The sequence below is a fragment of the Barbus barbus genome, assembly GCF_936440315.1.
Source record: "Barbus barbus genome assembly, chromosome: 49".
NCBI classification, from domain to species: Eukaryota; Metazoa; Chordata; class Actinopteri; order Cypriniformes; family Cyprinidae; genus Barbus; species Barbus barbus.
Genome location: NC_136727.1, coordinates 13,706,514 through 13,718,380, shown reverse-complemented (window position 1 = coordinate 13,718,380; position 11,867 = coordinate 13,706,514). Strand labels below are relative to the sequence as shown.

Genomic DNA, 11,867 nt, shown 5'->3' with positions numbered 1-11,867 from the left:
ATTTTTAATTAAATTGACACTTTTTTATGAAAAAAAGTTTAAAATATTGTTTTGTTTATTTTTTTCCTTCCGTCGACCCACTCATTGAAAAAAACATATATGGCTTGAGAGCCTAGGTTTCCAAACTACGTTTGTGATTATAAGGAAGACTGGATTTATTAACCAATTTCTCCATCAGTATCCAATACTGCTATCACATCACGTGTCAAAAGAACGAACGACGCAGACCCGAAGACGCTTTTTATCTACATTACACAGACTTCAGAGATTCATATCACCACCACAAGAGTTCATTAATACATCTTTTGGAAAACAGGTAATCAGAGTTTTTCATCAGTACTCATTCATTAAAGGAATAAGGAAAGTAAATCAGACTTTAAAGATTAAATATTTGGTAGGTGATTAAGTCAAGACAGTTTATTAGCTTTGTAAACTGTACTAAGCCATTTGTCATGTTTTACAGCTTAAAATGAAATATTGTGAGATATTTCTCTTTCTTCTATTAATGATCGTGGATATCTCAACAAATGCTCAAGGTAACACAATGATACACAAAGTAGCTAAAGGATAAACATCTAATATGTTGCACAATATATAATAATATCGTGTTTGTATATCACTTTTATTTATTTATAAAACATCCATATTTATATGTGGTTTTTTGTTCATTTTCCATGAAATTTCGCTGACCATAAAACCCAAATGTGGGTCTAAATTTGAAGTAAATTTAGCTGTCATTACACTGCCCTGCTCTGCTTTATTTCAGTAAAACAACAGCTATCTTTTAATAATGGTTGAATTTTATTTCTTCATTTGCAGAAGTTACCTGTGAGGGGGAACAACTCATCAATGTTGACATTTTAACTGGACATCCAGGTATTGTTTCACCTTATAAACCTGGACATGTTTTAGTTTTTCGCTGCACTGATGTGAACCGGAAGATGCAAGGACAACGAACGATTGAATGCCTGTCAAATGGAGAATGGGATCACCCATATCCGAAATGTGAAGGTATGAAACAATACTGTAATCATATTATTTGCTTTAAACCTTTTTACAAAATGTTGCTATATTTATTAGGTATAACAATTCATGAATTATATTCTTGATAAAAAAAAAAATGAAAGGCAAAGTGAACATCTATGTGTTATTCATTAAAACATCATTCATGCATCAAATATTCACACATGAACCGACTGCAATGACTTGAAGATTTTGTTCAGAGTTTTTCTTCATCTCTTAGTGAGTTGATTAACAGCTGACTAGCCCCAGTCTGCAAAAAAAAAAAAGACATGCTGGAACAGTTTGGCATTAACCAGTCATTGTGGCTGTTGTGCAAAGTAAATTTCATAAACTTATATGATTTTCACATATAAAAATTGTATGTTTAATACTTGAACTAGTATATTAAGACAAATGACGACTTCTGATGAAAGGATAAATAAGTCCAGATGCAGAACACTGAAATGACTAGAATTTCTTCTCTCTCCAGATGTAACGTCCTTTTTTTTTTAATCCCTCAGACTTGATCTTAAAGGGTGATGTTATGTCCTCAGTACTATTAATCAAAGGGTCCCTGCTGAAAAAACAGCATATGCTGGTTAGGTTTTGAAGCATGGCTGCTGGTTTGAGTTGGTTTATGATGGTTCTTAGCTGGTCATGTGCTGGTCCTAAGCAACTATCTCCTGCTCAGGACCAGCACATGACCAGCTAAGAACCAGCTCAACCAGCAGCCATGCTTCAAAACATACCTAACCATATGCTGGATTTTTCAGCAGGGGTAACACAGGTCTGTTGCTATTTAAAACAGAAAAAATAAATTGATTTGTAAAAATAACAGAAAACACATTTTAGTTGGTTCAATTAAAAATAGAAAGCTCTTATCTAAACACTGTTGTCATGAAATGTCTTAAAAACGAAAAACCTTCATACAAAAAGAAAAAAGTGTGCACAATTAACACAAAATCATCAGCACACCCAGCAGCCTCGGCAAGATTATTAACATTTTGCTCATTCAAGTACACTACTATTTTATCTGGCAACAAATTCTTAAAATCCTCAACTAAAACAAGTTCATGAAGTTGCTCACAACTAGTCGTTTTTCTGGACTGGCACCACTTATCAAAGAAAACACACTGTTCATGTGCATACTCGACAACAGTTTGATTGCCAGTTTTCTTACGCAAACAACATTTTTGATGATAAGCTTTGGGGACAAACTCTTAGGCCCTTAACACAACAGACTATCATCAAAATATAAAGCAGAGCACACTTCCTGAGCCTTTCCAGTTAAACGTCACTGTAAGAAAAGAGGCCAGACCTCTTTTGGCCAGCACAAAACCACAGCATTGCACTCAAAAGCACCAAAATATGAATCTACCTCAGCCTCTGTAAACGGTGGCATAAGGTTGATTTGTCTACTAACATCATAATCTGAAGTTGCAGAAGGCATAGGCAATGAAGAATTAGAGGCCTGATGTAAATCCTGACCAATCTGAATAGGAGGTTGTGTCTTACTGGGCAGCCTGCGACCAGCCTGTGTCTCCAACTGACACTGCCTAAATCACAAAGGTTGTGTAGTGTGCTCTTGACTCTTAATTTCCAAATCAAGCTTCTTTTTTTTTTTTAATTGGACAGCGTGTTTTAAATCTTCTGTACCTAATCCAGTAAGTGAACAAAGCACATCACCACTTGAGTCCTTTATCTCACTCGTATCTTCCTCTACACCCTAACATTTATTTATAATGCCTGTCTGAATTTATATATTATTTTTGTTCATTTTCTATAAAAGTTCATTGACCATAAAACTCAAATGTGGGTCTAAATCTGAAGTAAAGTTAGCTGTCATTAAACTGCTCTGCTCTGCTTTATTCCAGTAAAACTGTAACCATTTTGTTTTAATAATGATTGAATTTTATTTCTTCATTTGCAGAAGTTACCTGTGAGGGGGAACAACTCATCAATGTTGACATTTTAACTGGACATCCAGGTATTGTTTCACCTTATAAACCTGGACATGTTTTAGTTTTTCGCTGCACTGATGTGAATCTGAAGATGCAAGGACAACGAATAATTGAATGCCTGTCAAATGGAGAATGGGATCACCCATATCCGAAATGTGAAGGTATGAAACAATACTGTAATCATATTATTTGCTTTAAACATTTTTACAAAATGTTGAGATGTTTATGTATAATGTATAAAAAATAGGAATTATATTCTTGATACAAAAAAGTGAAAGAAGTAAAATTAAAAAAAGATAATGACAATGTTAAAGGTGCACTAAGCAATTTTTGCCAAATGATGTTGATATTTGAAAGTACCAAAATAAACACGCCCATACCCCAAAAGGACCTCGCCCTATTTTGAAATCTCCGGCCCCACATGTACGTACAAAACCCTGGCATAATGACGATCATGGAAACAAGCGAAGATGACACACAAACATATTCAGACAAAAGCCAACACAGATAAGTTGTGTGAAATGAATCAAAATCAATGTTACTCACCTATAAAGAAGAAACAACCTCAGCGTAAGATTCCAGGCCTTCCTGCTCCTTGTGTTCTCTCCACTGCTGGAAAGCTGCTCCAATATTTACGTGGGTCTTACCTCTTGCCTGATCATTTTGTTTCTCTGATATTTTCCTTTTTTTTATCTGCCATCTCTCTCTATCTATAGTCGATCTGCTAATATCTGTCCTGTGCACTCAAATTGAGCGCTCTCTCCTCACTATCAATACAAGGCACGCCCCCTTACTGCTGATTGGCTACAAGTGTGTTTTGGGACCTGGTCCGAGGCTGTGGTCAAAAGTTTTTCAAAAATTGCTTAGTGCGCCTTTAACATCTATGCATTATTCATTTTTAAAAAATAATTCATACATCAAACATTCATGTATAAACCCTGTCCCAAACTGGCAATGGATTCTTTAAAGGGGTCATATGATATTTTTTTAAAGATCATTATTTTGTGTATTTGGTGTAACAGAATATGTTGACATCCTTTAATGTTCAAAAAACACATTATTTTTCAAATACTGTACATTATTGTACATTATTGTAGGTCCTCTATGCCCCGCCTCTCTCAAACGCTTCGCTTTCCCTCCTTCCAACAAGCACAGTCTGCTCTGATTGGCTAGCTTACACAGTGCATTGTGATTGGCCGAACACCACAAGCACACGTCGGAAATGTAACGCCCCTTTCCATAATCGCGAGCTTTAGTTTTCAAAATAAATGTAAAGACAGTTAATTATGTCCTTAGTTTGACCATCAGTTCAAGCCGGAGAGGGGTACAGAGTTGCGTGACAGACAGTGATGATGCTCGTATATATATTTGCAGTACACAAGCCGCGGTTGTATGACCGTGTCTCCCTCTCTCACACACGCGAGCACACACTCACACACAACGTGCAAAACTCTGCATTTGAACAGGCAATAGCAAATACTTAAACTAATATCAAAACATACTTGTAGTCGCTGATTCAGAAGCGCCAGATTGTCATAGCTAAGTCAGAATTACCTCCTCTCCAAGGTTCACGAAACGGTTGTCCATAAAATGCTGTTGTGTTGTAAGTAATCTTAATGATTCCTAAATGCATCTACTTTCGGAAGGCCAAATAAAGTGCTTTTGCCTAGAAACACACAGCATCTCCCTGTCATGGCTGCATCAACTGCATCAACTGCAGTTACTGAAACCATGCCTTCTTTCTTTGTGTGAACATTTGGGCGGCATTACGCAAATATTTCCACATCTTGATGTAGAGATGTGGGGGCGTGTTTGAATGAGCCGTTTTAGGAGGGCGTGGCAGAGTCTTAACTTTGATAAGAATATCTCTTTGGTTTTGAGACTTAAGTCTTTGCAACTTCAGGGATCTTATCTATGCACAATCAGCTTGTAACACTCCAAAGAGAAAGGAAAACTTGAAATCACATCATATGACCCCTTTAAAAATGTTTTGTTTGGTGTCTTTCTGCATCTCTTAGTAAGTTGATTAACAGCTGACTAGCTCCAGTCTCCACTATACAGCAAGAAATTAAAATCTGACATACAGTTGGGCATTGAGTTAATTTTGTGAACTTATATGATTCTCATTTGTGGGCTTTAGTCAACCATTTGGAGTAAAAAAAGTTCAACCCAGAGGGAAAAACTATTTTCAGAGATGGATGGTGATGACCTCACTGCATGTTATTAAAAACATTTGAATCTTGTTTCAGAGAGTAGTTGTGAAGTTCCACGTGACCAGCATGTGTCTAGAACATACAAACACTTCAGAGGAGATATGAAACTGGGAACAAAACAATATTACTATTGCGAGTCTGGGTATGAGAAAATGGCAGAAGAGGCCACATGTACAGAAGACGGATGGAAAAAACACCAAAACCACTGTGTGCTAGTAAGTTCTGCTATTAAATCTTACATTATGCAAATGAATGAAATTGGGAGCAATAAATAAATAAGTAAATAAATAATTAATTAAATAAATAATAAAGTTGTACTGTTGTGAGTCTAATATATACTATTTTTCAAAATATCTCTTCAATACATTAAATCTTTTTCTTAAACATTTTATTAAAATGACCTTATTCTCATATTAGAGATTTACTAATGCCACGTTTTCTTAGTGATGACAGTCTCAGCGAAATGTAGGCCACTGCCATTTCGTGATGACCTCACTGCATGTTATTAAAAGCATTTGAATCTTGTTTCAGAGAGTAGTTGTGAAGTTCCACGTGACCACCATGTGTATAGCCCAGATTCTTACTTCAGAGGAGATATGAAACTGGGAACAAAACAATATTACTATTGCGAGTCTGGGTATGAGAAAATGGCAGAAGAGGCCACATGTACACGAGAAGGATGGACACCAAAACCACTGTGTGCTAGTATGTTCTGCTATTAATAGGATACTCCACCCCAAAATGAAAATTTTGTCATTAATCACTTACCCCCATGTCATTCCAAACCCATAAAAGCTTCGTTCGTCCTCGGAACACAATTTAAGATATTTTGGATGAAAACCAGGAGGCTTGTGACTGTACCATTGACTGCCAAGTAAATTACACTGTCAAGGCACAAAAAAGTATAAAAAAACATCATCAAAATACTCCATCTGCCATCAGTGGTTCAATCTGAATTTTATGAAGCGACGAGAATACTTTTTGTACACAAAGAAAATAAAAATAACATTTATTCAGCAATTCGTCTCCTCTCTGTCTCTCTGTGTCAGCGTAGCGCCATTTTGGAGAAAGTGCGTACGCTATTCTCTGTCATCAGTAACGCAAATCGATATGTATTGTACATTTATTTATGCTTTGATTTGAACAGAAACTGCGTATCCATGCGTTACTGATGACAGAAAATAGCGTACGCACTTTGCGTCCATCGGCTACTCTCCAAAATGGCGCTACGCTGACACAGAGAGAAGACGAGGAGACGAATTGCTGAATAAATGTCATTATTTCTATTTTCTTTGCATAAAAGAAGTATTCTCATCGCTTCATAAAGTTCAGATTGAACACTGATGGCAGATGTACTATTTTGATTACGTTTTTTTATACTTTTCTGTGCCTTGACAGTGTAATTTACTTGGCAGTCAATGGGACAGTCACAAGATTCAAGATTCAAGAGTTTTATTTGTCACATACACAATTATACAGAGTATAACCAGCAGTGAAATGTAGGTCAGGTCCGCTCCAAGGACAATGCAATTATAAAGTATACAAATATTAAGAGAAGAAAAGTAGAAAAAATAAAATAAAATAAGAGAATAAAATAAAAAGATAAGATAAAAAATATAAATATAAATGTGCAGGTCAGTATGTTGTTGACTTAAATAGTACTAAGAGGAATGTGCAAAATAATGTGCAAAAAAGTTGTACAGGGTATATAATAGCAGCAATATGAGGTAGAGAAAAATGATTAATAGCTTATTGATATGGTGATATTTACATGGAGTCAAGTGATGTTATGACACAGAGTTAGAGTTTAGGAGCCTGATGGCCTGGGGGAAGAAGCTCCTCCTAAGTCTCTCAGTTTTTGCCATCAGGCTACGGAAGCGCTTACCAGATGGAAGCAAAGTGAATAGACGGTTACCAGGGTGATTTGAGTCCTTGATTATTTTGACAGCTCTATTTTTGCAGCGTTTGAGGTAGATGTCCTGCAGAGAGGGGAGAGCAGACCCTGAGATGCGCTCAGCTAAGCGCACAACTCTCTGTAGTGCTTTGCAGTCCTGATTGGAGCTGTTTCCATACCACACTGAGATGCACTGAGTCAATACACTTTCTATGGTCCCTGAATAGAAAGTTTTCAGGATTGCTGGTGAGACTCTGAATTTCCTCAGCTGTCGCAGATGGTACAGTCTTTGCCTGGCTTTCTTAACCTGTGTTTGGATGTGTGTAGTCCAAGTCAGGTTCTCGGAGATGTTTACACCGAGGTACTTGAAGCTGCTCACCCTCTCCACAGGGGTCCCACTGATCATAAGAGGAGTGTAGGGCTGCTGCTGTCTCTTCCTAAAGTCCATGATCAGCTCTTTAGTTTTGCTCACATTCAGAGAGAGACAGTTGTCCTGGCACCATGATGTGAGTCTCTCTACCTCGTCCAAGTATGCGGTCTCATCGTTGTTGGAAATGAGGCCCAGAACCACAGTATCATCAGCGAATTTGACAATAGATGTGGAGCTGTGAGAGGACACGCAGTCATGCGTGTAGAGAGAGTAGAGCAGGGGACTCAGGACACAGCCCTGTGGGGCTCCTATGTTCAGAGTGATGGAGTTTGAGGTGAACTGGCCAACTTTCACCACTTGAGGTCTACCGGTGAGGAAGTCTTGAATCCAGTCACAGAGTGAGGAGTTTAGGCCGAGGTCTGTGAGTTTAGATGCCAGCTTGATGGGGACTATAGTGTTGAAAGCTGAGCTATAGTCAATGAATAGCAGCCTTACATAATTTCCATTGTTGCTATCCAAGTGTGTGAGGGAAGAGTGGAGAACGTGAGAAATGGCATCGTCCGTGGATCTGTTTGGGCGATAGGCAAACTGAAGAGGGTCCAGAGTATCAGGGATGGAGGAGCAAATGTGGCTCTTTACAAGTCTCTCAAAAACCTTCATGACTATAGATGTGAGGGCAACTGGGCGATAGTCATTCAGGCAAGAGGGTTTATTGTTCTTTGGCACAGGGATAATGATGGATTTTTTGAATGAGGTGGGAACCACGACGGTAGCAAGGGATTCATTAAAGATAGAAGTGAGCAAACCAGCGAGCTGATCGGCGCAGGACCTCAGAACACGGCCGGTTATCCCATCAGGTCCGGCTGCTTTCCTGACGTTCACTTTCTTTAGCGCCCTCCGAACCTCATCCTCCGACACGGTGATTACAGGATCATCGCTGCTCTGCCTGTTGCTTCCTGACGCGCTGGTCGGCAGAAACGCGCTGGTCGGCAGAAACGCGCCGCCGCCGTTGCCATCGAAGCGGCCGTAGAAGATGTTTAACTCGTCGGCCAGCAACGGATCTGCTCTCACCTCCGCGGAGGATTTGTTTCCGAAGTCACAGATGGTCCTCAGTCCCTGCCACATCCGTCGAGAGTCGTTGAGCTGGAAATGAGACTCAATTCTCTCTCTGTATCTGTGTTTGGCGGCTCTTACTGCGCGTCGGAGAGCATAGCACGATGCTTTGTACTCGCTCGTATTCCCAGACAGAAGAGCCTCATTGTAAGCGGCGGTGCGTGTGTTAACCGCGGCACGGATTGTTCTGTCCACCCACGGTTTCTGATTGGAGAATGTCCTTATCGTTATTGTTTCTGTAGCTTGCTCGGTTAGCGTGTTTACGAAGCTTAATGCTACATCCGTGAACTCGCTGACGTCAGAAGAACTCGCCCGGAACATGTCCCAGTCGACGTCATCAAGCGCCGCCTGCAGCATAGTCTCTGAGTGGGAGGACCAGCGCGTCACTACTCTCTGCACCGGAGGTTCCTGAACGAGCCTTTGTTTGTATCTCGGTGTTAGAAAGATGGCGGCATGGTCCGATTTGCCAAAAGCCGGTAGTGAGCGGGCTTTGTAGGCATCCTTGAACTGAGTGTAGCAATGAACCAGTGTGTTTGGTCCTCTAGTTGGACAGGATACATGTTGATAAAAGTTCGGCATGACCTGCTTGAGGTTGGCTTTGTTAAAGTCCCCCGCGATGATGAAGGCAGCGTCAGGATGTTTGTTAATGTGGCCGCTGAGCACATCGTGAAGCTTAGCCTCAAGCCTCCCGGTTTTCATCCAAAATATCTTAAATTGTGTTCCGAGGACGAACAAAGCTTTTAAGGGTTTGGAAAGACATGGGGGCAAGTGATTAATGACACAATTTTCATTTTGGGGTGGAGTATCCCTTTAAATCTCAAAATATGCAAATTAATTAAATTGGGAGCAATAAATAAATAAGTAAATAAATAATAAAGTTGTGTACAGTTGTGAGTCTAATATCTTTCATATACTATGTTTTAGAATATATCTTCAACACATTAAATCTTTTTCTTAAACATTTCATTAAAATGACATTCTCATACACATTTTCTTAGTGATGACAGTCTCAAGGAAATGTAGGCCACTGCCATTTCGTGATGACCTCACTGCATGTTATTAAAAGCATGTGAATCTTGTTTCAGAGAGTAGTTGTGAAGTTCCACGTGACCAGCATGTGTCTAGCCCAGGTCATTACTTCAGAGAAGATATGAAACTGGGAACAAAACTATATTACTATTGTGAGTCTGGGTATGAGAAAATGGCAGAAGAGGCCACATGTACAGAAGACGGATGGACACCAAAACCACTGTGTGCTAGTATGTTCTGCTATTAAATCTTAAAATATCTAAATGAATAAAATTGGGAGCAATAAATAAGTAAATAAATAAATAAAAATGTTGTACAGTTGTGAGTCTAAAATATATATATATATATATATATATATATATATATATATATATATATATATATATATATATATATATATATATATATTGTGACGAGTCGGCTGCCTCCCCCCTGTCCATCATCACCACCCCGTCCTGTATTCGCCGCCCTTCACCAGGCTCCCGACGGGAGTGGGTGTGTGAGAGAGGAGGGGCGCTGAACACGCAGGGCTGGCGGCGTGTGATGAGGCGCACCTGACGTGAATAGAGCCTCATCACCGCCGCCGTTTAAACGCCGAGCGTGCCTCTCCTCGGGAGACCGGTCTCTTCCCCGTGCATGCACGCTGGTGTCCTCGTGGGTCCAGGAAGGGAGCGTCGAGGAGGACTGCCGCACCCGTTAGGCGGCTGACGGGCCAGGATGCCGGGCCGCCGAATCCCCCAGAAGCGCCGGGAACCCAGGAGTAGGAAGGAGCCGCGCAAGAGACGCCGCCGCCACTCGCTCCCGGCCCCGAGAGGGGAGCGCGTGCGGCCACCGGACTCCGCCCCTTCCCTGGACCCTTCCCTGACTAACACTACCCTCCTTCACTAGCCCCGTGGCACAACGAGGACACCAGATTCCCTGTTTATTTTGGACACTTTTCCCCCTTTGGACACTTTATTTTAATATTTAGTTTAATAAAAACCTCTCCGAGGCTTGACGCCACGCCCACTGTCTGTCGTTTGCTCCTCCCGCCACAATATATATATATATATATATATATATATATTATATATATTAGATATATATATATATATATATATATATATATATATATATATGTATTTTTTTTTTTTTTTTAGAATATCTCTTCAGCACATTAAATCTTTTTCTTAAACATTTCATTAAAATGACCTCATTCTCATATTAGAGATTTACTAATGCCACGTTTACTTAGTGATGACAGTCTCAGCAAAATGTGGGCCACTGCCATTTGATGATGAATTCACTGCATGTTATTAAAAACACGTGAATCTTGTTTCAGAGAGTGGTTGTAAAGTTCCACGTGACCAGCATGTGTATAGAACATACAACCACTTCAGAGGAGATATGAAACTGGGATCAAAACAATATTACACTTGTGAGTCTGGGTATGAGAAAATGGCAGAAGAGGCCACATGTACAGAAGACGGATGGACACCAAAACCACTGTGTGCTAGTAAGTTCTGCTATTAAATCTCACAATATGCAAATTAATGAAATCGGGAGCTAAATAATTAATAAAATTGTACAGTTATGAGAGTCTAATATATAAAATATACTATTTTTAGAACATGTCTTCAAAACATAAAAACTTTTTCTTAAACATTTTTTACCTCGTTCTCATATTAGAGATTTACTAATGCCACATTTTCTTAGTGATGACAGTCTCAGCGAAATGTGGGCCACCACCACAAGTGAACAATGCAGATACAGTAGAAATGACAAAAAAGGAATACAATACAAGGGAGAAAGTTGAATACAGATGCTTTAATAAATACACACTGGATCAGCAACACCCTTCCACCAAATACTTGACCTGTCAGCAAGGCCAGTGGAGAGGAAATATCAAGTGTTTAAGTAAGTATGAACACACTTAAATATACTTATATATGCATCATGATGTAATCTTGTAGTTTAAAATGTAGGTTGTGATGATTAGTTAATGAATGTATATTGTGACTCTGACAGTGACATGCTGGGTTTATTTCAGAGCCCTGTACATTGACGAGGGAGTTAATGGCTGAAAGAGGTATAGGTTTGGCCTATGTTAATCAACGTAAGATGTTCGCAGAACATAATGATCACATCACATTTGTGTGTCTGAGGGGCAAAGTTTCAGTAGGTATTACTGACTTCAGAACAAAGTGTAATGATGGAGAGATGACTTTGCCCGAATGTGTGCAACAGTGAGAATAAAACATAGATGGAGCATCAGCTGTACTATTAAGCAAAAAACAAATGAGCAG

The 11,867-nt window shown here is 39.5% G+C and overlaps 1 protein-coding gene and 1 long non-coding RNA gene across 2 annotated transcripts; both read left to right on the top strand.

Annotated features, from left to right (window-relative positions):
• Positions 1-229: 229 nt before the first annotated feature.
• On the top strand, positions 230-947 carry LOC306867447. The gene is made up of 3 exons (XR_013784018.1): positions 230-316; positions 464-536; positions 820-947. It is a non-coding gene; the product is annotated as an uncharacterized lncRNA (long non-coding RNA).
• Positions 948-2,893: 1,946 nt separating this feature from the next.
• On the top strand, positions 2,894-11,867 carry LOC306867446 (complement factor H-related protein 2-like). The gene is made up of 7 exons (XM_079413104.1): positions 2,894-3,124; positions 5,213-5,391; positions 5,708-5,881; positions 9,639-9,812; positions 10,904-11,077; positions 11,278-11,478; positions 11,612-11,867. Exons 2-7 carry the CDS (start codon positions 5,346-5,348, stop codon positions 11,809-11,811), a joined length of 969 nt encoding a protein of 322 aa, XP_079269230.1. The 5' UTR covers positions 2,894-3,124; positions 5,213-5,345; the 3' UTR covers positions 11,812-11,867.

Excerpts from the sequence above, each read along its gene's own strand:
- LOC306867446 (XM_079413104.1), top strand. The coding sequence starts at position 5,346 with ATGTACAGAAGACGGATGGAAAAAACACCAAAACCACTGTGTGCTA. Across the intron at positions 5,882-9,638 it reads ACCAAAACCACTGTGTGCTA|AGAGTAGTTGTGAAGTTCCA; the intron begins GTATGTTCTGCT and ends ATCTTGTTTCAG. Across the intron at positions 9,813-10,903 it reads ACCAAAACCACTGTGTGCTA|AGAGTGGTTGTAAAGTTCCA; the intron begins GTATGTTCTGCT and ends ATCTTGTTTCAG.